Raw genomic sequence first — 25,699 nt, 5'->3', positions numbered from 1 at the left:
GGGGAAGCATTAGCTGCCGGTCATCTTTCATCAAGTTACATGTTTTCTTTAGAAATACCACAGTCTGTAGTAGTACCTAAGTAATTACCTGCTTTCCAGTGGCGCATTACTGCCAAGGACCCAGCTGTCCTGCAGCTGGACTGACTCAGGTGTGGTTTGCAGCTCGGCGGGCAAAGCAGCCGGCGGGGCCGGACTCTGATTCCTCCTATTTGTCAGTGAGTTTCTGTTAAGTGAGGTGATGGATGGGTGATGCTGTGCTGAATGTTGCTTGTGAGAAGGTGGCAAAGGCTGCAGGGTCGACTGGCCTTGGTTATTTGGAGGTTGTTCTAAGAAGAAAGAAAATTAAATTTCGTTACACACCATCTTAGCATTTGCTACAACCACATCAGAATGAGAAATTCAATATAATCCTATCATCTAATCTATTTGCATACTATTCTATTAGCAGACATTCAGTGACATTCTCTAAGAGCAAGTTTACCCTTGATACACAAAGTTCTAATTAATATACAACAGATGGTAAAATTGCTTTTGGTTTTAATTTGTTTCATTTTTTTTTTTAATCTGGTTTTATTAACACCTACAGAAAATAGCATCTGACAGATCCCCTAATGTGCCTTTAGATTTCAGCTTTTTTTAACAAACCAACCCTGAAATTAAATGGGTAATTTCAATACAACACAAAGGTTTTCGAAATGCATATAATCCCTGTAATTATTTAATGGAGTTTTTTAAGCTTTATTTAACTGCAATAAATTATTACAAGCTAGTTGCTAAACAGCAGTAGACTACTCTAGTTTAGTGCATTTCAAATAAGGCAGATCTGCACTATGATCTGCTAATAGATGCTAAGTATTCTTTAGCAGAAGGTCACTCTGTGAAGCAGATGTTGCTTCATGGATATTTAACAGACTGAATCACATCTGATTACAACGTCAGAAGACTCATATACTTAATGACCGTCACATCCATTAGAACACACACAGAACAGATTTTCCAATTTCACACTATGCAATATACCTAGAGTTTGGAGTAAGTCACAGGTGATCAGAGAGTCAGGCCATCAGAATAAAAGGCAATATTTTTTGACTTAACTAAAGCATGCAACACCCATAACACTTAAAACCAAAACCTCAAACCAGCAAAATCCACAATCAGATACCTCCATCAATGGTAGGTTTTAACAATCTGTTCTGTAAAATCAGTAGTAAGTCAATCATCAATAGAAGACAAACCTTGCCATACAACACAACGGACACAAAATTAAAAACACCTCAAGACACTTCATTTATCACGATTTAGCAATGACCGATGACACTTAAAAATGTAACACTGAACAATATGTAATTCAAATTGCAATCTATTTCCTAAACTAATGTAGTAGAACGTATTTTATAATATAAATGCAAGTCTTCAGCAGAGCAGAAGATACAGGGCCTGCACTTTGCTCACAGTGTAAATGCTTTCATGTAGTTTTCAAATTAGTTGTTTGATCTTCATAAGCAATTCCCTGTTTGGAACTGGTTATAACTGCAAATTGTTACAAACCCAATAATACTACTTCGGTGCAGAGAACATAGGAAAAGTATTTACGCTGGAACAGATGTTTCCAGTAACTTACAGGTGACTACTATAAAATTAACAATGTGTAATTTCTCATGTCATGAACACAGGAAAATTTGAGAATGTTAAGGAATGGACGTGCTAAGCTTAAACAGAAAACCTAGCCTTTGGAATAATTTCCTTTCCAAGAACTCCATTCTCCTTTCCAGTTACCCTGCATGATCAATATGACTTTTGTCACAAACAGCAGCAACCCTGAGCCTGTCATTAAAATATTGACAGCCTTTACATTGCCAATAAGGTTTTCAACACCAAATTCCTAATACATTAATGAAAAATTCCCTTCCAGGAAGGATACAACTGATCAGCTGTGTCTCTACCGACACGAAGGGTGTCACTGCATGTGATTACAATCGCTGTCAAGGGCTTCAAGTCACATTTCAACAAGTCAATTAAAGGAAAGTTAACAGACTAACACTAGCAAAGACTTTTTGCCCGTGTCTACTTAAAAAAATTATCTGATTTAGATTGCAAGCTATTTATTGGCTGGCATGGAATTAACTGTGGCCCTATATTTTATGATCTATAGGTGTAGGTGTGTGTATATACATGCGCACACACGTGTCTGTGTGAATATTTACACATGTGCATGTGTAAATATACATGTGTAAATGATTAATTACATGACAGACAAAATTATAAGAGAAATTAAATAATTATCATTAATGTATTTTCAATCAGAGAAGCCAGCTCCCACTGGCTGAAACATTATGCTGACGTCCCTCTTCTTCATTAATTTCTCTTCTCATTTAAAATCTCAGCTGAAAACCAATCTTTTAATCTATCAATTTCAGTATTAAAGATCTCACACCATCCTCTGCTCCAGACAAAGCAGGGGATAAAATGATGCTGCTCTCTGGCACAGAAGAGGATGTGTGAGCGAGGGGGCTACGCCAGCCCTGCGAGCTTGTCTCAGGTGGACGTCTGACCGCCCACACACTACCAGCGGGTAAGAGGGATAGGAAAGGCTCTGCAAGGGATGTTTATGCACTCCCCAATTAAATGCATTGATCTAGTAAGCACTCCGATAACGTGCTGGAAAAGTTGAACTGTATATCTCAGCCCATAGGCCAGCTACTCAGGCCACTGTTTGGGATTTAGACTATTCCCCCCAAAATTTAATATGGACCTACAAAGCCCTTCTGCTATAGAACTTACGAACACCACTGACACTGAAACTACAGAGCAACATATGAAATAATTGAGTTGCAGGATGAGCTTGTAACCATAAGGCGCAGGCTAGAAGGGAGCTAGAGGAGCACAGCAAGTGCCATTTGGCAAAGCTCACACGTCCTTGAAGCCCACCGTTTCTCTCCATAGGAAGCTGCCAGGTGACATTTTCTAGTGTCCGAGGGCGACTTCAGTTGGCAGGGAATCTACAGCCTCCACAGCATCAGAAATGCCTGAAAAATCTTGAATGATTTATTCCTCTTCTAATTGTGCAAGAGCTACAGGTAGAATTGAGCCTAACAAGATTAGATTTTCCATAAATCAATAGAGATAAAATCTATATTCCTCCAAATTTCCCCAGTCTTGTATTGTCATTCTGAATGAGAGCTCACTCAGGACTGCTTTTTCGATCTTCTCTTCAACCTGACAGATTTCCTGAATCCACAGCTCTTTAGATTTCCACGTAGCTTCTAACAAAAACCTCAAGCTCGCGCCACTGATTTGTGAGGAAGATACAATCATCACAACAGTCATGTTTTGAATGCTGTTCACAAGCCGGAGTCAGATTCCTTTTATTCACGTCTCTTTTAAAGGAGTTAACAGCTACAGAACAACTTTCAGTATTACCGCGACTTTCACACCAGGTATCAGGTAATCTGAGGCAGTGACTAAGCCTCTCGACCTCCCTGTAACAGTATGGAAACATTGCCAATGTACACGCAGGGAAACGGAGGCATAGGTGTTGAGCGATTCACACAGCTCTCCTGAGAAATCAGTATCACAGCCAGAAAAGCATCGGATTTTTGCTTTTCATAATTAAGGAACTGATAAAGATAGTGGGAGTTTCATGACAGATATAGACTTCAGGAGCTCTGCGACACTGGAGACTGCTCTTGGTGAAAATACTCCTGCATGTGCCACAACGTATGGTACCAAGACCCTGCACCTCCTCTTTCCTCTCTATCAGTCAGCTTGTTGGAAAACGGGAATCCTAGAGGGAAACAGTTCTTCCCTTGGGTCAGTGAAAAAATAAGCGGTCCTGGGACTTGGCCAGAGCCCTCACAACAAACCACTTACTAGAAATTACCTTCTCATAGACTAGTCAGGAAGAAGAAAAGAGCATTCAAATCTGGTAAAGCGTAATTATGTTGAAATGCTTAAAAACCACTGCAGAAGGCTACAGTTGCTTCGCTTTAAATTGGATTTTAAATGCCATCCTAATTGATTTAATCTAAGTGGGAATGTCGGATTTACACTAAAAATTAGCAGGTATGGGTACAGGTGGACTCATGTCTAAAAATGGGAAGTTTTAATGAAAACTTTCTTGTTTGGTTTAGACCTTAATGACTTTAGAGCAACCCCATTCATCTTACCGAGAAGACTTCTGCAGCAAGACGCAAATGTAAGCCGGCCCAGCAACCGGCCTGTGCATTCAAGTTGTTCAGGTACAACAAAGAAAGCCCCACAATTTTGAGGCATTTGCCGCGTAAGTCAGCATCAGATAATTACACATGTGAACATACGTACAGAACTCGGAAAAGTCACAAGAAATCAGGTAGAAAGCTGTTTTACTACAGTCAGATAAATTTTTCAAAACATATTTAAATCGTTGTTTACCGTAGGGAACCACAGTGAAGCAAAGCAGCCATTTCAATTGTAGAGGTAAATTATATGCACTCTGTAGCCTTTCACAAAACCTTTTTCTCTTTTCAAGAAGTAATTTACATTTAATTAATTTTATCATTTAATTGTTACAGAATTTGAACAGCATATGAAAGAAAACAGAAAAAAGCATATGTGAGAGTAAAAAATAAGGAGAGAGAGACATTTATGATAACTACTGCTGTTTGGGGGAAAGGGGTTAATTCAGAAGGAGAAAAGCAGACCAAGTATCCACGAAAAAAAGTAATTTGTTGCACATTCTGTGTGATAGCCCTTCTGTAACAGACAGATCACTGAGGCCTGTCAGCTAGCTACTCATCTAGGAAAAAGAGGCGATTTCCATTTGATAAGGATTAGGCTTTTTAATAGTGTATAATTAACGTTAACTTTGTGTTTCCATGACAAACACAAAAGCGAAGACTTCCATTATGATACAAACATTTCAAATGTGAACATAATGTAATTCAGTATCTATGTCTGCCAGAGTCTTAACTCTTTCTAATCGGGTTCCTCCTTTTTTCCTCTCTCTTAGAAGAGTCTCTGCTGTGGTACAGCAAATACACACAATACATACCAGAAGTGAGCAGCTGGAGTAGACATAATGTTTTAGGAAATTGGAAAAAAAAAGGTAATCTTTCATTTCCAGGTTCCCGGTCTGCCAGCCCCTGATTGCTAGCAGTCAAAAGTTATTTCTGTAAGAACTGGTCTGATTTCCTCAGTAAAACACTCTGATGTATTTGAAACCTTACCTAATCGACACATGGACATGTGTCCAGAAGTACTGTAAGCAGAAGTGGGATTTACCTCAGAAACCCCTGCAAATTGAAGAAAGTGGGTTTTATGGCTTAACTATTCCTAGAACTCCCAAAGGAGCTCTTTTTTTTGAAGTCCCTGCTTACAGAGGGATGAGACAGGCTACCTGCACTGCTATGGCCGGCGCCTCAGTGATTCTGCAGGCAAATAAAACCATTCACAGAATCACAGAATCACAGAATGTTCGGGGTTGGAAGGGACCTCTGTGGGTCATCTAGTCCAATCCTCCTGCTGAAGCAGGGTCACCTACAGCAGGCTGCACAGGACCTTGTCCAGACAGGTCTTGAATATCTCCAGAGAAGGAGACTCCACAACCTCCCTGGGCAGCCTGTTCCAGTGCTCCGTCACCCTCAGAGGGAAGAAGTTCTTCCTCATGTTCAGACGGAACTTCCTCTGCTTCAATTTGTGCCCGTTGCCCCTTGTCCTGTCACTGGGCACCACTGAAAAGAGTCTCAAGAAGTCTCTGGTCTGGGAGCACCTTTCATGAGAAGCTGTATTTAATTAATGAAAGCAAAAAGAAGGTTATGGGTTCACAGAAAAATTGCATGTTTAACCGTTCATTTGTAGTTAGGAAGATCTGTCTTTTGAATGAACCACTGCTTCAGTGTACTTTTTCTGCCAAGGCGTCCAAGACTGAAAGTTTCCCTTCCGATCATGTTCTACAAGCTACAGTGGCAATCCAAGCTAACTTGCTCGCTTTGTGGTTAATCCCAAAGATTTGTTTAATCTTATCCATGTCCAAATTGGCTCTACCTTGCCAACTGCTTTAAGGATCCAAATGGGGCATTCAAGGAATGGGGCGACACAGCGCCTATCACCACGGGAGAGCCCTTTCACTTCCATTTGTTGCCAGCCTGCACCATCCCTTTCTACTTGCTTTACAATTAATGGACATACAGATAGAAACTGAATTAATGCGCAGCCGCTGCTGTCGCCTTCCTCTTGAAGCACTTGGCACTTCTGTGCGAGCTACATGGTGACAAGAATGTGGAGAAGTGACAAGGGCACTTTGATCAAGATATGCATCTTGTGTGTGTGTCTGTATACTATTATAATATAAAATGGGAAAAAGTCATACAACTAGCTTGATCAAAGTGGGCCAATGTTTGTCTGCTCATCAGTACACTGCCTGTAGGGTCTGACAACCTGTCAAACTACCTGGGAGTGAGAAACTATCAGCGAATTTAACCGTGGGATCTGTTCTGAAAGATTGCATTGCCTTGCTTACGCATCCCCAGTTTGGAAGAAATGATAAAGAAAAGCTGAATTTTATAACCCACATTACACATTTCTCTTTAAATCTCAACATTATTCTACTTTTTAAAGAGAAATAAAGACTTCTGCTGTGAAAGCGAAGACAGAATTACTTGATTGCGGAGAAACTCAGAACGGCCTCATGGTGAACACATGGTAAGTATCTAAGCTCTACCAGATGGCAAGGGGAAAGGAGTAGCAGGCGCTCCCTGGAGTGCAGTAGGATAGTCCCTAACATGTAACATCGGTATTTTAGACTACAAAGTACACGTTGATAATTTCCTATATCCTATAAGGAAGCTGTTCTTTACCAGTTAAATATACACCGGAAGACAAAGAAATGAGTCATGAACAAAAAATGAAATCTTTAGGAACTGAAGGACAAATATTTTTATGTCTTTCAGTTGTGTCTTTCAGATGTGCTATCTACACAAGTGTTACTTCAGGTTAAAGGCACACCCGTAACTTTGTCCTTCCACTTCACATCCATTTAGCGAAGCATTTCCCATCAACAACTCCATACTGATAATATCTGTGCATGCTCAGCTCTGTTTTCTAATTCAGTTCTCCATAATGGTTTAGAAATCTTACTGCAGCAAACAGAAACCATCAGTTACTAACAATCTTTTCACAAAAACTTTCCAGAGTATATGAACTGAACTTCAAACTTACTTGAAAGGCAGAATTCTTTGTCCCTGGTATTTTTAGCATAAACAAGCTAAAAAGCTATATACCCTATATGATATGTGACCCTGGGAAGATAGATACAATAACTTTCTATTTTATGGCATTTACTTTGAAAATCTGATTAAGATAGATGTCTCTAGTTCGTAATTCTTCAATGTCATGTTGTCATAGTTCCCATCAGCAAGATGCTTTAAAGGCTTTCGATTAATATTGCATGCCAGAACTGAAATTACATCCTTTGTCGTTTAGTTCTTAATGGTGCAAGTGATATCTATCAAGTAGTGTTTTATGAAGCATGTGTGATTTTTATTACAGGCTGTTTTCACAAATCTTCTTCAGGTTTCATAAAGACTGTTCATGGTTCACAACAAATATGCCCTGCATTTAAAATCATGCCAATTCTCAAATGTGAAATAAAACTTGGAGTTTTTCAATGAGGTTTACCGATAGCACAAAACCCCTTCCTTAATTTAAATCGGTATATAATCATCCTGATTAGCAATGCAAAAATACTACTAAGTCCCTCAACTCTACATGAGACTATACAGTAAAAATACCGCAAACAACAAGAAATGTAAGCATGTATTATTTTCACAAGCAAGAGGTTATATTTGCCAAATCTTATAAGTGCCTTAATTTTTAAAATGGAGGTGACACACGGATAAATCAGAAGACGCAACACTCCCCTGAAATCCAAGTACAACAGAGATTTTCATTTGCAGCATCCACCTGTGTAAAATAAGATGCATATAGTTCAAACTTCTATAATTTACTGGAAACCAGATAGTTAGGGGCAGCTGAGAAGGAATCTGAGGGCTGGTTATTTTCGGTCAACCTGCCATTCAAACAAAAATGTGCAATGTCAATAAAATTTAAGTCTTGGAGGACAGGGGAACAGAACATACTCTTCAAATATTTTTTTTGTCCAAAGACATAAATAGCTTTCTCTGGATACCTAACAGAGTAAGGCAAATACGCTGCAGGAAGAAATACTGCCCATTGAGAAGAAAGCGGACATTTCTTCCAGAGGTGGTGGTGAAAGGAAGAATCGGAGGATTTACTTCTGAAAGGTTTATTAAATGTTGTTTCCACTCTCTGTTGTTCACTGTGGGAACTGAACCAGCTCACTTCTAAAACATTTTTTCCATTAGCTGGAATCGATTCTCAAAGCATTCCAACACATCCACCTCCAGCCTGCAACCGCTCCATTAACCCCTTCAACACATAAGTAATACACGCTCAATATTACGGCAGGCAAAATCTGTTTAATTGAAATACCATATAATGACACATGCCTTCTTGTCCATGGTACTGTGTAAGAGACCGGCTAACGGAAGGTAGTTACAACAGCGTACGGGGTGAGAAGGGCTCAGGTTGGGAGAACCAATTCACCTGGATCAAGGAAAACAGATAGTGATGCTGCCATCCACAAGGTAGACATTTTTAGTAACAAAGTAAACCAAAACTTTGCAGGTTTTCAACTGAGTCGAGGATGCCTTAATCATCTTATGAAAGCTGATAAATAGTTCAGCTTCCATGAAAAAAGCTCCAGTGGAACTAGTTCAGCAAACAACCTTCCTAATAGCCGCCTCTCTAGCCCCAGAGGGATTTCAGAACAAAGATGAAAAGAGAAAAGTACAGAAACACTGTTAAAGTAAATTGAAATTTAACCTGCTGGGGTAACTTACTTATGATGTTGCTTTACAAGAAAAAGAAATAAAAAAGATAACATAGAAAGCATGACGGTAACTATGCACACAGAATGAACCAGAAGCAACAGTGTACTCACAGTTCTGCTGTCCTATTCCGTGAACACCATCTCCTTCCACCCCAGGCTAACCCACCCAGTAGGTAGCAGGGATACTAACAGACATAATTTCTATTCTCTTTTTAGGCCCTGACGTCTGTGAAACCAAACAGAACCCTCCAATGGTAAAATGTCATTGACTTCTTTCCAACAATTTACCTGTAGATCAGACTGGGAAAAGATGCTATCACACGGGGAGAAATCACAAAAGCTTGCTCACTTGAGACACAAGAACAACATTCAGCTTACGTTATGCAGAGATTCAAAATATAATAACGCAACCTTTACTGGTATGCTCCCGGCCTGACTTCCCCACAGTGGGATTCAGACGTTTTGCAGGAACTGTGGGCTCCGTTGCTCTTCCCCAGGGCACAGCAGTATCCCAGAGCAACACGCCCTGGGGCTGGGGATCACCAAGCCCATGGGCCTCACTTGAAGTCACACTTATTTCTATACACAATAAGATAGTTCTACATCTTCCTAAATCAGACCATCCTTCTTCCTTGTCCAGAGTCAGAAGTGAGAAAATTGTGCAATAATTGCAAGCTTCAGATAATCTTTTTTGCTGATAACTCATGAAAATCAGTGGAGAAATACATTTTGAGCTCACAAATTGAAGGCTTGCTTTTTAACCAGAGAATTCAGGTTTTCATTGAAAGAAAACAAAACATGAAACAAAAATGGAGACGTATGGCTGAAAGACTTTGTAGGGGGAGGAAAAGTTCAGTTTTCCAAAATATTGACAGGAGACTGGAATTAATCTGAAGAATCTTTGAGAACATAGCCAAAACCTGCCCGTGAAACACAGGTAAAACGACGTAGAGTATCCCATTTCCCGCTTTGCTCATCCGGCACCTTATGTTCATACCAAATACAGACAGCCACTTAATTTTGATGGTGAAAATTGTGATTTATACATAAATGATCTAAAAAAGAAGTACCAGGCTTCAGCTGTAAGCTGTTTAAGTTTTGTAATCCTGGTTCAGGCAAAATGACAGTGTGTTAATATATGTACTCATTTCATACCACACGTTTAACTGGAGCACAGTATGGATTGCAAAGTTTGATGTATGACTTCGTAATAGATTTCCTAGCATTTTCAAGTGTTAGATAATTTTGGTTCCTATCCAAAATCATTAATCCAAAGCAAGCTACAACTGTACGTTTTTCTTTGTCTTCTGATTTGATTTCTTAACACTTCCAAGAAAAACAATTTGCCAAAGCTGTTTACTTTAAAAGCACAGTTACTACTGTACAGGTTAAAAAAATCCAAACTCTCAAAACCTTTAACCTGACACAATATACTCACAGACATGACTACGTACTGCTTACAGCTGACACAACCACGGCTGCCAAAAACTGCTTTTGTTCCCAATAAATAAAATAGCATCTAAAGGCTCCTTTACTACTTACTAAACCCGACTTTTACTGACATATGGCTGACATTCATGAAGAAGGAGCGAACTGCTAGATATCCTCAATTCCAAGAGCCAGGGGGGAAATTCTTCACTAATTAAGTCAACTGAATTTCTGACATGGACTTGTTAAGGTTAATGGTGCCTCTTGAACATTTTGTAAATTTACAAACCCAGAAGTAGTTTGAAAGGCCTCCAATTAGTTCATTATAAGTGATGAAATTCTTGACCATTTTCTGCATGCTCAGCCTTGTCTGGGAACAGAAGGCCACACTATATAAAATCTGTGAAAGATAAGCTAGGAATGGGAAAACACAATATAAAACTTCTAAGCACAAATAGGTGAGTTTGTTTCATCAGATTTGAAAGAACTCAGATAAGAGGGATTCATGTTTTGCTTTGGAGGAAATGAAAAAGGAACAGGGGCAGTGAGATGAAAAGAAAACCACGGGGGAAAAAGTGGTAGAATTGCACAGAAAAGAGGTGGAATGAATAATACACAGAGGAGACGCAAAAGTGAACAGCTAAGAGAAAAATCCTAAGAAAAATGAGAAAGCATACACAATTTCATTAGAAAATCATAATAACCAAACTTTTATGGAAAACACAGAAGTGAGATTCTACAGCCTTGACTTCTAAAAATGAAGTTTAATCCTGGCCTCTGGAGTTGCAGGTGAACAGGCTTACAGACTGCGGCTTGGGCCTTAGGGCAAGCCAGAAATAAAGCAGGAGGTCATCAGGGGAACTTTTGTCTCCAGGTCAATTAATTGATCTATCTGTCATCAAGTACATAGAATATGCAGATCATGAAAGAGAGAAAAAGAATAGGAAACCAAGCTTCCAAAATAGCTTTTAAATACTTTTTTCTCCTAACTGTGTCAGGGAAGAGAAATACAGAAGAGGGGGAGGCCTCCACAAGAGCAAACTGAGGAACTATTGTTCTCTAATGACTTTAAATAAGCTTTTTAGGCTTACATGTGAATTAGAATTTTGCTCTTCCTCCTTACGTTAAAAAAAAAAAAACACCAACAAAAAACCCCCTCTTGATTTTAGTAAGATATTGTTCTATTCTAATGACAATCACGTCTAGTTAGGTATCAATCAAAAGAACAAATCCATTGCAAAAGATTTTTTAAAAGATGTTCTGGGTTTCCAGCACAGCTGCTTCCCTTTTCAGAAGGAAGAGCGAGTCATTAACCCTCATGTCAAACATCAACTTTGAACTGCTAGGAGTTGAAACCAAAACTACCTTTCAGTCTGACTTTCTCAGTTCATGTAACTTATCAATAAAACTCTCCCATATCTAGCATAGCATTTGAAGTAAATCTGTGATAACTTCAGAGGTATCAGTGGACACGGAGAGTGATTTAATTAGATGTTTGTCTGTGTTCACTATTTATTCTGTAAATGCTGTGAAGGACAGCAGTATGCTGAGCAGCTTAAACAGACTGTACTATAATTCATGATAATAAACAATTACGTCCAATAATAAACAAAAAGTTGGGGGGGAATTCCAGAAATATTTTTTAGATTTATAAAACACAGCAAACTGTGAAAATCAGTCTTTCCTACATTTAAATTCCATATGTATTTTCATAAATGACTGCAGGCTTTGCCTTTTCCTGTACATATTTTCATTATGTTCCAGTAACGCTGCTGCTCCAAAGCTGTTTTCAGCAGGTGATCTTTCACATCAGTTTCGAGTTAAACTTTACAGCTTCTCGCCTGAACCAAGCTCCTTAAAAAAACATGGCTGATTCATGTCACAGTAAGCTCTTCCTTTTAATAACACTGCTGTAGTTCTAAGACAGACACTGACGGAACAGATAAAAGGTAGAGAAACCACAGCTCAGAACTACACCCTTTGATTTAAGTAGCCAACTAGGTAGTATACACATAAAGACCCAACAAGAGCAGAGCTAAAATAAATGTTTTTGAAACAATGGCAAAACCACACAAATAAGCAGAAAGTAAATCACCACCACAGCGCAAAGTGATGAAATCTTCCACACACTGTTAGCAAACGCCAGCTGAATTCCGTGATGCTCCTGCCTTCCAGGCAATTGCAGCAGCAAGAGACATTGCTGCTTCTTCTGGGGTAAGCACAGGCTAAATGAAATGATTCATTACAATTCTACGTCCTCCTGGCAGAATTACAAATTCTGCATGTTACTTAGTTCTTAAAAACAGATTGATCTGAAACCTCTTAATAGTAATCTACACAAACAGAACTTGAGTTTCAAATGAGCTAATGTGCAGAAAGTGTGCAAGCTCCCTCTTTATACCTACCAGCAGTCATTTCACCAGCAACAAATTTGGCAAAACGTGTTTCTTGGTATGCCGGGAGAGCACGTACAAAGACGGCTTGTTCACCACGTAACACTGCTGGTTTGTAACGCACGCTATGCCACAGCCAGGGGGGACAAGACCTTACTCAGCCGTAGAGCCAGAAGAGTTCGGAATCACTGGAGTCCCTGGAAGCCCGCTGCCTTCTGCTGGCAAGGAAACACCCCTCCATCGCCAGCATAATCACGCCCCCTCCGCCTGAACACGTTTCCCTGGTCCATCTTCTGCTTCAACTATCATGTGGGGAGCATGCCTTTTTTTTGCCTTCCGCCGTAACCCTAACGCTGGTGACGAGCAACCCGTGGGTGGGGGCGGTCCGTGATTGCGAGGGAACCAGATGGGCTCGGGCTGAGAAGCCTGATATTTAACACGCTTTCATAACTACTACTGGGGGCTAAAACCAAACATTTCAGGAGGGAGAACTGTCTTGTGGCGAGACCGCAGCAGAGCAGGTCAGGAAATCTCTCTTTTCATTCCTGGCACAGCCGGTGGCTTACAGCGTGATCACGGGCAGGCGAGATCCTTTGTGGGCGCGGCGAACTCGCTGACGAAGCTGGTTAATGACACCGGCCAAGGCGCAGGAATCAATTACGTGCCCGACAGCTCCTCGCTGCTCTCGAAATGAGAGCTGTTCTACGGGTGAAACTTAAATAGATACGGCAGAGGTGAGTAAAGGTCCTCTGCCCTCAGACTGCATTTATGACGAAGAGCACACAGACCACTGTGCTTGAGGAGGAGGAGGAAGGGTACGCTCTGTGTTCTGCTGACGGGCGACCCCACACCGCTGCAAAGTGGGGAAGGGGAGGGCATATTCAGAATATCAGATTTTTTCTGCTATGGGCCAAATTTCCATTGTTTCTTCACCGAGACTTGGGTGGGGAAGTGCACGCAACGTCTCCCACCTTCTCCCCACAGAACTCCCCGCAGCCCAACCTCCCCAGCTCCGTGCGGGTGGAAGTGCGGGAATTTCCCACGCGCCCCCTTCCCCAAGGGGTGAGGTTTCACAGGTTACCCGCGGCGTTCCGGGAGAACGTTTTGCCTCCCACAAAGATAACCCAACGTCACAAACGAGGTAGCGTTTTCAGCAAAAGCTACCGGGTCGCTTTATAGTCTCAGGTGAATTAAAACGACTAGAGATTCACACTCTGAAAATACACTTCTAAAGAAAATAAATACAAACAAACAGTGAAGACTTTGAGGTACATTAGCTGCAAAAATTACCTCAGAAGCAAATGCTTTTAGAAGCCGCAAACATGGACAATTAGTAGCATTTCTGCAAGCTGAAAGTCTAAACAGCTGTCAGCAACCCCACCAGCAAGTGTAAGTTATTTACAACAGTAAGCAGACAGATCATCAAGATAACAGAAGCACTGATTAATTGCGCAGCCCAAACTTGCAATAAGAACAGTTCGAAGCCCTGTATGTGTGAACAATTATTTTTAAATGGGTGTATTTTGGTTGCAAGTTTTCCTCTTTTAGTTGTTACCATTTAATAATAATCATTGAATCAAATTGCTCTTTTAATTTTTTAGAACCTTTAAAAGTAAAAACCTGACTTTGTAGACAGTCAGAAAGACTTTTCAAATTTCTAAACGCCAATGAGATACTTAACAGAGGCGAAGAGCTATTTTAGAGTTTGCTGCAAGGGTTACAAAGTAAGATGCATGCACCACCATATTCTTCCATAACAGCACAAACTTCGAGCCTGGATTCCAAAATATTTTACGGATCTCAGTAAAGTTAGGTGAAGACTTTCTAATGAATTTTGGTAAGCATGGACTTCTTCGTGGCATGTTAAATGTATTACATGCTCTTCTTTAAAGACAACTGGAAAACCTGCAGAATCTTCACACGCAGCGATTTATATTCAGAACCTTTCCAACTGTACAGGACTTCTCGAAAACGCAAGGAATAATTTATCTTCAAAATACTTACCCAGCTACCAGCCAGACCTCAATACACTGGAAGTCTAGACACAAGAAGAAACTTCAGCCCTCACCCCATGAAAGATGACGGCTATAATTGTTGTGGAACCCACCTGTCTGTGGTTGCTAACATGCAAAAGGTCTACCCTTGGCCAACAGACAGCTACATAGATGAGCACGTCCTGGTTTTGCCCAGCTCTGACAATAACCAGGGTGATCAGTCAAATGGGTAGCAAAGTATATAAAAAGAAGGCACTTGCAATGCCTGTGGGCCCCATGCTTCATTCAAGCTTTGAGACCTGACATAAAACTTCTTCACTGTTTCTCTCCAGTAGGACCCTTGTAGCTTCCTTAAGTAAATGCCATTTGGTTATTGTTTATCATGTCTCCAAAACATGAAGTTGCACAAAAAAAAAAAAATCATGCCAGAGGCACGATTCCTGATTTCTGACTGTTTCTATTCAATCCTCACCCAAATGCAGGCCGTGGGAGCACTACTGAATATTCCCCATGCTATGAGAATAAAGACTAAAATTGTTTGCTTGGGCCATCAAAATAAATGACCCATATACTGAAGTGAGAGATGGTGGTAGCTTTTCTCTAGCAAACCCCGGGAAAATAATCCAATCACTGATGTGCCGCTGCTCATGCCAGTGTGGTTTTCTGTAACAGTTCCGCATACAGCTCATCTCCTGTCAGTTGTCCTAGTCCCAGCTGGTCAGCTCATCAGGTTTGTGCACAACGGGACATCTGAACTCCTCTCCCCCCACGACAAAACTCTCCAGCTCTGCCAAGTCGCCTCTGTATATGCTACAGATCTTTGCTGAACACAGGCAAAGATGCTAGGTTCACTTCCCCAAGAGTTCGTGCTCAGACGTCTAACGGCCAGGGCTTTTGCTAATACCAGTAGCCTCAGTGAGCTTTTTAGTAGTTTCCACTTGCTGATAACACCAGAGGAGTTCTGGTTACTGGTACACACGCCATAAAAGCCAAGCCCAGCTGGTGTGTGTCTCTTCCAGATCAGAAACAACTTTCAGTGAACAGAGAGATGCCTTTTGAGTCTCCTATTGATTTGCGCACGTAGCCTAGCTCCTAAGCGGATGGGTTTCTCCCCACTTACAGAAAGTATCCTCAGTGTCTATCAATTAGTTGCTTAACAGCGTTTCATTAAAGACTGAGTTTAACCATATCCGCCACTCTTCTACTGTATTTACTTACCTTTTTTTGGCAGGGACAGGGAAACACGTACACGCAAAAAAATCATCACTGAACAAATAAAAACTATTTGAAAAGCAAACCTCAAGAAAAAAGACTATTCTAGACAGCTACTAGGTTCGGTCTTACAGCTATGACAGTGAGAAGGTCCCTCATGACCCGCGGTCTGTTTTGCCCATACATAGGAACACACTGAGGAGCACGCGGCTCTAGGAGAGGCATCTACTCTTACAGAATAAAATAATAATTTGTGTTGTCTTTGATACTTGCAGCACTGTTACAGCTCCTGGAATATGAGTACTTTGCACCACACCCTACATATTTGTGCACATACATACAAAACTACTATTAACAAAAACATAAATATGTGTCAGAAGTACATTTTAGTATTACTTTATGAATAGCTATGATACTTGTGACATGTCCTTGCTGTTTAGTAGAACTCCAGTAAGAAGTTACTGTGTCTAGTGTTGCCTGTGGTAATCTACATCTCCCTAGGGATAAGGGTGCTAAGCTTTCTTCAAACCACTTATTGTTGGCACCAAAACTGAGCAATTACAGCTATGTCTCACACTTTGTCTTTTAAGGATGTGGCATGTTTATTACTTGCAAGAGGAAAATGACTGCTGCAATGATGTTTTAAAATCACTGGGTTCAGACAAAAAGCAAAGTGCTGGCTATAAATGACAAACTCAAATTTGTATACAGCTCCTGTCACCATGGCATGTAAGCACAAAAGCCCCAGGCAGAAAAGTATTCTTGTTTTGCTCTTTCTCTTAGCAGGACAGAGGTAATATGGAAATTTCCATCAACAGTTTGGAAAAGTTTCCACAAACATTTTGCTTCTGTATTAACAACTACTATTGACCAGGAAGTTACTATTTAAAATTCAATTGCAGATATAAGGTGCAATGATAAGTTGCAATCTTCAGAACTGTAAGAGCAGCTAATGAGAGCTTGTTTTAGAATCATAGAATAGTTTGGGTTGGAAGGTACCTTTAAAGGTTGTCTAGTCCAACCCCCTGCAATGAACAGAGATATCTTCAACTGGGTCAGGTTGCTCAGAGCCCCGTCCAGCCTGGCCTTGAATGTTTCCAGGGATGGGGCATCAACGATCTCTCTGGGCAATGCCATCGTAAAAATGCCTTTCTTATCTCTAATCTAAATCTGCCCTCTTTCAGTTTAAAGCCATTACCCCTTGTCCTATCACTACATGCCCTGGCAAAAAGTCCCTCTTAGGCTTTCCTGTAGGCCCCTTCAGTTACTGAAAAGCCACAATAAGGTCTCCCTGGAGCCTTCTCTTCTGCAGGCCAAACAACCCCAACTCTCTCAGCCTTTCCTCAGAGCAAAGGTGCTCCAGCCCTCTGATGACTGTTGTGGCCTCCTCTGGCCCCGCTTCAACAGGTCCATGTCTGCCCTGTGCTGAGGGCTCCAGAGCTGGACGCAGGACTCCCAGGGGGGTCTCACCAGAGCGGAGCAGAGGGGCAGAATCCCCTCCCTTGACCTGCTGGCCACGCTGCTGGGGATGCAGCCCAGGGTACGCCAAGTACGCTTGGCCTTCTGGTGTGTGAGTGCACATTGTCGGGTCATGCTGGGCTTCTCGCCAACCAACACCCCCAAGTCCTTCTCCTGAGGGCGGCTCTCAATCCCTTCACCCCCCACCCTGTATTGATACCGGGGGTTGCCCCGACCCAGGTGCAGGACCGTGCACTTGGCCTTGTTGAACCCCATGAGGTTTTAGACTCTTAACTCATCAAATCATAAGACTCAGTCCTGCATTGCATATGCCTAACACGTGAATGCAAAATTCACAGCAGCTTGGAAAAAGACCTCAAAACGCTAAGAACAAAACTTCAATAACCAACTATGTGCATAAGCGTAATTAGGAAACTGGTCTTCAGCTGCAAAACGAAAATGTATCTCTGAATGCATAAAGCTGTCCAGTAAAATATATTCATTGCATCAAATGAAGGATATGATAATTACAAGTACTTTCCATAAATCTGAAAAGTAATGTAATAGAAAATAAACAGCCAATAAAATATGAACAATTTGGAAAAAAATAATTCAAGCTATTACTTCTGAAATACAAAATTATATTGGTCTCATTAATCAGTTCAGAGCGTTGTATTAATGAATGGAAATCACTTCCTTGTGAGGTGTTTCTTTTACAAGGTAGTTTCTTCTACAGAGTCAGTGTGTCTCCTTTCTACATACCAAGGAAGAAACCAGCAAAAGAAAATATCTGTAATTATAAAAATTAAATGAGTATACAGATTTGAGGTATTATAATACTCAATGTGAAACACAGTCTTTTTTTTTTTTTTTTTTTCATTTCTCTATGAGCTTGATTGTAAATCTAAACATACCCTGGGTAACTCGCATTATGATGTTACACAGTATCTTACTGCACCACACATGTTATAAGCACATACTGAACATACAGTTGAGAAACATGCTTGAGAAATTCCTAGACTGATAAACTGATAATATCATCACAAGCAAAATTCTCAAGAGTTTCTACAATATGACACGAAATGAAAAAAAATCGTAAGTTATTTTGTTTGTGCTTTAAGAAGAGCAGCTTAAATATTCCCCTCCTCTTTTTTTTTTTTTTTTTTTTTTGAGAAATAAAAGCCTCTAGGTAATGAAATCCCTTAAAAATGCAAACATCTGGGAAAGGAAAAAAAAAGCTCAATGGCAAATGTGTAGAGACAACCACTCAGACATGTCAAAGATGTTTCTACTAGCATACAAGAGAATTAAAAAACACTAAAGAATGGTGCAGGATGTTAAAAAAAAAACAGAAAAAAGGAGAAAAAAGACTGAGAAGGGAAGGACGAAGGCACCCAAGAGGAAATTCTGCCCTAGGACATAAAAGCAGCAGCCATCCTCTTTTTACAATTTGCTTCAAAAAGCAATTCTGTTTTTTTTCTGACCATGTTCCAGGGTGCTTCAAAACTATACTGCCCATATTTTCTTTCCTTTAAAGTAGACTGGTTGCAGCCGCACTACTAGAGCATTGGAAGAGATCCTGGGAGCAGTTATCTGTGCCACAGACATTCATCTGCTCCGCGTTACGATGCCAGCTGATTCCCTCCGACCACCGAAGCCCGCTGGAAACCACCAGCACAACCCGCGGGCTCCTTTGCAGGGCTGCCATCCCCATGCTGGGCGGGCACGTGGCCAAGGGCACTGTGCGCCCCGGAGCAGATGGCAAGGCACATCAGGCCCATGCAGATGCTGCTGGGTGACCAGTTAGGGTGCTGGGAGCAGAACTACCAAATTAGATGATGGACAAAATTACTGAGCTTTCTCTGAGGAGACACATAGCTCCTCCACTCCAGAAGGACTCTCAGGTGTGATCTCACTTCCATGCAACGTGGGAGTCGCCAAGGCAGCGGTGTGCGTCTACACATGGTAATTTTTTGTAAAAGCTTCCATGCACTAGATAAAATGCTGACTGTTTTTCCCAGCACACCTAAACTCTTTAGAGCCATTGTCCATCAGTTAATCATTCATCTCACATGTAGGCACAAACGTGTCACCACCACTGCAATCATATCCTGATGCCACTCTCATATTATGGTCCTTCCACTTAGCAAAAGGCAGGCTTTTACATACAGCGATGTTGCTGAAGTCCTGCTTGCTGGGTGCCTGTCACCTCTTGAACAAAAATGCTTTCTCTGGTGGGACTACCTGGGCATGAAACACTGCAGAGCACACAGTTCCTAAAACTGCTTTCAGTAATTCCTTTATATCATTAATTTCTTCAGAGAAATCTGCAATTGCAAACTTGACTTTTGTCTGTTAAAAATCTGACTTTTAAAGCATCATCTAATAACAATACCAGAATTCCGGGGAGGAAAAAGTAAGATCCTTATTTCCAAAACAGATTCATTTCTATACCAATCATTAGCTTCAGCTACTTATAACCTAGCCGTTTGCACAACACTGTGCATTCTGAGCAGGAATACGAAACTGTATAAAGCGCGAACAAAAGAGATGGAGAAAATGGTTGGGGAAATGCACAAATCCAGATGTTACCTTTCACACAGCAAGCGTAAAGAGCCACTTGGTATCAAACTTACACATTAAAGCCTACGGCATTTCAGGTTAAGTGGGAGCATCTCACTGAGAAGTCTGACATCAGCTACTCTCTACAGCAAAAGTGGTCACATTTCTGGAAAGCAGCACCATTAGCGGTACCAACAACTCTGTCATTTCTGCTTTTAATCCTCTTGTAAGGATATCAAGGTATTCAGGAACGTGTCAGTTCCCTGGCGCAGCACAAGTAGCCCAGCACTCAAAAGGTTAAGATTATCCTGCACTGTTAAGACCACCTGAGACTGATAACTTTTCTGTATCTTCATCTCCCCTTGTCCTCTCTGCAACTGCAAGTTCCCCCAGTAACCACAGCAGCCATCAAGAGAAAAGTCTGCCGGGTTTTTTTGATCAATTTTCATCCCTTCTAGCAGCTTTCCTGCCGCAAGAGTGTAAGTGTGATCAGAAGCAGGCAGGATGTTAGTTTTCATCCCCAATTACAAAGGAACTAGAGCTCTTACAAGCATTCATGTTTGTGTTTTTGCTGACCCTTCTACAGATGGCTGGAACATTCTCAGAACAGAAGAGTTAAAGAAAATTCTGGATAATGAGGGCTGTAATATGGATTAGAAGCATAATTTGTATTTTTTGTTTCCAAAAACATACATGCTGCATAGCATTCCATTCCTTTAACATGAAGACACTAATATCAAAAAAGAAATACGACATGGTTATTTTAATTATGTAAAACTGTAATTGGCATTTATTGCGTAGGGCTTCAGAGGGATAGGAGCATGGGATGGAAAGCTGATTTTTTCATTAAATAGCTGCCCCAAGGCAGATACGTTCTGAACAAAGCACCTTTTCATGAGACATACCTGTCCCATGGAGAGAACAACAAAGGGAATGAGGAAGGGGAGGTAGGAAGCCTGAACAAGGAGAGAATGATATGAAAAGAGTCCATTAGAAAAAAGGATAAAAGAGAAGGTAGGAAGTGGGATGGAATGGCATGGTATAGTCTAATAAAGGTTAAATGACTTAATCAATAAGAAAAGGAAACCTTCAAAGGAGAAGGGGTAAAAAGAGGGAAAAAAGGAAATTAAAAGAGCACACTTAGAGGATGAGAAGGATTAAACCTAAGATGGAATCACGGGGAAAAAAAACCTCTCCAAAGAATGGGAAGGAAAAGGCAAAAAAATCACATCCATGCACACAGACCACGTCAGGGAGCAAAAGGCTCGTGCCCGTTTGCATCTGCTGTATCTTACATTTGACTATATGGCATTCCTCAGCACTTCTGACCACTTAAGGAGCATTAAAAAGATGACTCTTCAGGGATGGAGGTAAGGGCAGACGAGTCTGGAACGATCTCTGCTTTCTCATCTGCACTTACCTCTTCCCTGCTTTGCCTCAAGGTGGCTACCAGCAGTTGGGCTCAGAAAGTGCCCGGAAAGAACATCTCCCTGCCTGTTTTCCCAAGATGCGGGGTGGCATCAGAAAAATCTGTCCCCTAATCAGTTGCACACACTCCTAGTGGAATAGGGGATTCATGCCTGCCTCTCCATAAGAGATCTGAACCTTTGACAACCCCAGAAATTGATACAGTGTGGCGGATGAGCAGCCTCCAGTCCTCATTCATTTACTTTTCCACATGGGGGAACTGCGCTTACGATGCCTGCCGACACTCCACAGCAGTGGAGCAGCGATGGAAACCACCATTCATACTGTGGTAAACAACGAATGCACCAAGAAAAAGGGAGCTAATTTCCTAGCGCCTTCTATGGATTCAGAATCAGAGGCTTTGCTGCATCACCACTGGGCTTTGCTCATACCTCATAGTCACTATTAATGGACTGATATGGCAAGGGGCAACTTCTTTCCCTCCAGAGATTCCGGTGGTGTGATGGAAACCGCATTTTAGGCTTATTAACCTACAAAGGAGCAGCAGAGCTTTGCTCTTGGAGGCAGAAATCGTGGCAAAGAAGCTGCCTGATAGTTACGCCAGCAGAGAGTACGTTTTTGAGTGGCAGAAACACTGGACCCTCTGCTATTTTTTTCCCTTGCTACTCAACACCTCCCAAGGAAGCAAACAGAACTAGGGCAGCACTGATGAGGCAGCGAAAGACCACTGAATCCTGACGTTCCCATACTTCATAACTCCTAGGAGCTTCTCCCAAAGGCCTTCCGCAGATGCCATCGAATTGCTCAAGTCTTTGTAACCACAGGAGTATACTTCTCACGTTTCTTTAAATACACTTTAAGTTCTATTGTAATCATGGGACTACAGCAACAGGAACCAGAAGCATAAGCATATGGTAACTACAACTTAACTCTGCCAGGATTTAAGCCTTTATTTGCACTTGTGTAAACAGAGCGTCACTAACCATCACCACAAAGATGAAAGGTTACTGCACTGACTATAGACTATTCACTGTTCACATTTTATTATTTCCAGATCGATGTCAGAGAAAAATTCTATACTACCAACCGTACATAAAAAAAAGCTAAAAATCTTTTAATCGTTCTCTTGATTTTCTTTCTGCCTTCAAATTTCTTGAACTTTTAGTGGAAGCAGCAACCTCTCCATCGCTCCAAAATATATACATAAATACCTGCCAGTTTAAAATTCCAGGTGCAAAATTCATAGTGACTGTCTGCTCCTTTAAGATATGACAGAACCGATATAATCTGGGGCAGAACACCACACAAGAACATCAACATTGCTAAAGCATGCATGAAGGACATGGAAGCTTCCCCAACTTCCCTAGCATGGAACTAGTGCTACAGGGTACCTACTTCTAGAAATGTGTGGTTACAATGCTTAAGTTTAAGCATTTTATTCTTTACTAGCTTGCTTTTTAACGGTCTTAAGGAATTTTTCACACACAAAGGGGAAAAGTAATCTGGTCTGTCGTGGCCACTATCATAAAAGGTTATGATATTGTAATGACGCAAAGCTGCATCCAAAGTTCAAGACTGAATCAAAAGAACTTCCAGATAAATTTATTTAACAGACATTTTGATCTCTCTGAGTATTACTAATGATAAAGCAACTGGATAAACCTGGGCAGGCTGTACTACTCGGCTATTATTCTGCTGGTCTTTCTCTACAACACTAGCCATTTTAATGTCTAGCTAACAGTATAAATAACCGTAACAGGGGAGGGAAGATTTTCCCCTTCAGGCTCCAAACAATGCAAGCACACCGGCTGACGCCTCCGCCCTGCCCAGGAATGTCCCTCAGGGCCTCCTGTCCCAGGCGGCTTGCAAAGCAGTTTATTCTAGAGGGCTTTTTGGAAGCTAGAAAGGAGTCTTAAAAATATCTAGCCCATCCTCCCCCTCTGCCTCCGGGTTTGCTCGCTCAGGCACACACTAGCCAGATTTCACTACAATTAGGGGAGACAACAAAGGCTCCTAAACAGGAGGCGAGATTAAAATAAGAAATAACCCAACTTGAGCGAGGAAGAGATCCATCCATGATGTGCCGAGCATTCTGATGCCAATTATTTTGAGTTATTCACACAAAACTGTAAACAAACAGAAAACTGTTCCATATTACAAGCCACTGATTAAAGGCCTTGAGGAAACAGATCAGAAAGGGCATCTAATAAAAAACACTGCGGTGAATTTTGAGAACTATACATTACAGGGCAGAAGTAACTATAATATATCTCTTGAAAAATGCATCATAAAGACTTGAGAAAGAAGTATTATCTTTGAATTAGCCAGGTAAATATGCCAAAAATGATGCATACCTGCAGACATGTAAGATCTAAAGGACTTGGGAATTGAAGCTTACGAGGGACCAATTATTGTTTGTATTGGTGCATACCTTTTATCTGAGCATTATTTTATATTCTGATGTCAAGAAGATTAAAATGGTGAAGTGCTTCTTTCTAATTTTTCAGTACCAGTAAAAATTACTTTTACGTTAATTAATGAAAAACGGGTCTTTGGACAGTTATCACACGCTCATAATCACAAGCAACTTCCTTACTAATATACCGCTGCTTTAAGAAACTCTATCTTTCAGCTTTTCCATCTTTATCACCCCCATCTAGAGTGCCTGCTGGCAAACCAGCAGCATGTCGGAAAGGGATGAAGAACATGAAGATATACAAGTGTGAATTTCATGAAGTCTGTTGCTCCCACCACGCTCTATACTTTTGGCCAGTGAAACAATGTAAGTGCTTAGCTCCAAAACCCCATGTTGCGCATCTCATCCCAGTAGCAATTACAGCAAGAGTCCAGCTGTAAAAACCTGATGGAGCTGCTGTGCAGATTCGAAGAATCAAAAGCGCAATTCATTAGAATTGCTTCACTTGCTTTCTGCAGCATTTTCGATGCTGGTGTACACAGAGAGAGGGGTGCAAGGTCACCCCTATCCTCGGCTTTTCACCGCTCAACAGAGGACAAGCTACCAGAAGGTAACCTAGAGACTCAAGCAACGCCACAGACAGTATTTTAAACCTTTCCTGAACACCCTGCAGGACACCACTGAGGAGAAAGAAGGGAGCATGCGACAAAAATACCTCGCGGTCTTTGGCTTTAAGAATGCACAGAACAACAAGTCCCCTTACACCAACTACTAGCAACAGAATCAAGGGAAAGCTTTACTCTCCTGCGAAGCCTTCTGAAGGAGCTAAAAGATTCAAACAGCAGCAGGTGATACTTCGTACTCCGTGATAGCCAAGTCAGCCTTCTGTACATTCAGCTATCATAATGTACATTTTTGTACAAATAAATTCCATTATGTTGTTTGAGTAGGTACTGCAGTGTTAAACTAAAGCTTTAAGAAATGCATGTAAAATAATATTTAAGAGAATATTTCATGTGGAGCCTCCAGGTTATGGCAATGATGGCATAAGTTTACTGCTGATTACTGCAAAACAGAGTACGTATCAACGCAAAGATGAGTTGGACTGATGGCAGAATTTACAGCAACTGACTTGCTTTTAACTTGCGACTACCCTGCACTTGCAGCATTTCCAAACTGAGTGGGTTTTTTTTTTATGACAACAAAGTATCCTGTTACATACACAGAACCATTCTTTTATACTGTAACTTGCTGCTAACTGCTATGGGAATTATCTTCAAGGGAAGAACAGCAATAGAGAGGCAAATTAATTCAGTTTTCTGTAACCATAGCAGGGATACTAGTGCAAACATACAGAATTCCCATGGAGAGAACATTTTTAGTCCTTTGTAATAAACGATTAGCAACTTAGTAGACAGAAACATCCTTACATGTATTTTTTTTATTCCTCCTGGCTCAGAAAACTTATCTCATACCTATGAATTCTACCGATTAAAATAATTCTACCAATTACTTTGCTGCATTCCATTATGCATAGTCAAGTATGTAATGCAATAAACTATGCCTGAATGGTCTGTTTACCCCTCAGCAAGTTACAAGGAAAACTCTCCCCCCTTAAAGGACTTGTCTCTTTGGAGCGCGGAGGCTGGCAAAAAGCCAAGGGAAGCTGGTGCTTAAGCAACCAAGACTGAGCAGTGCCTGTGTGCATTGCAATCTCAGCCAACCGCAGTAAATGTTATTGGAGTTTTTGTGCTGTAAAATTGCTGCTTTCATGCCCACTGCATCTGACAATAGGAATCCTTGGCCTTGCATGAGAGAGGAAGGCTGATGTGCCTTCTAGTCAGATCTCTGCATCCTTAAGAAGTAGGGTTACTACTCCTGTGTACTCCTAATGGGTTAGTGACAAAGAGATTCATGTCAA

General features: G+C 41.1%; 1 protein-coding gene across 28 annotated transcripts in view; it reads right to left on the bottom strand.

Moving 5' to 3' along the window:
* The window catches only part of TENM3 (teneurin transmembrane protein 3), a 1,446,905-nt gene that overhangs the window by 138,561 nt on the left and 1,282,645 nt on the right, over window positions 1–25,699 (bottom strand). For all 28 annotated transcript variants that reach the window (XM_075421787.1, XM_075421794.1, XM_075421795.1 and 25 more), the window contains one exon: window positions 89–326. In XM_075421787.1, coding sequence (XP_075277902.1) covers window positions 89–326 — 238 coding nt within the window. The remainder of the gene's footprint in view (window positions 1–88; window positions 327–25,699) is intronic.

This window comes from Opisthocomus hoazin, chromosome 5 (assembly GCF_030867145.1).
Source record: "Opisthocomus hoazin isolate bOpiHoa1 chromosome 5, bOpiHoa1.hap1, whole genome shotgun sequence".
NCBI lineage: Eukaryota > Metazoa > Chordata > Aves > Opisthocomiformes > Opisthocomidae > Opisthocomus > Opisthocomus hoazin.
This window is presented reverse-complemented; position numbering and strand designations above follow the sequence as displayed.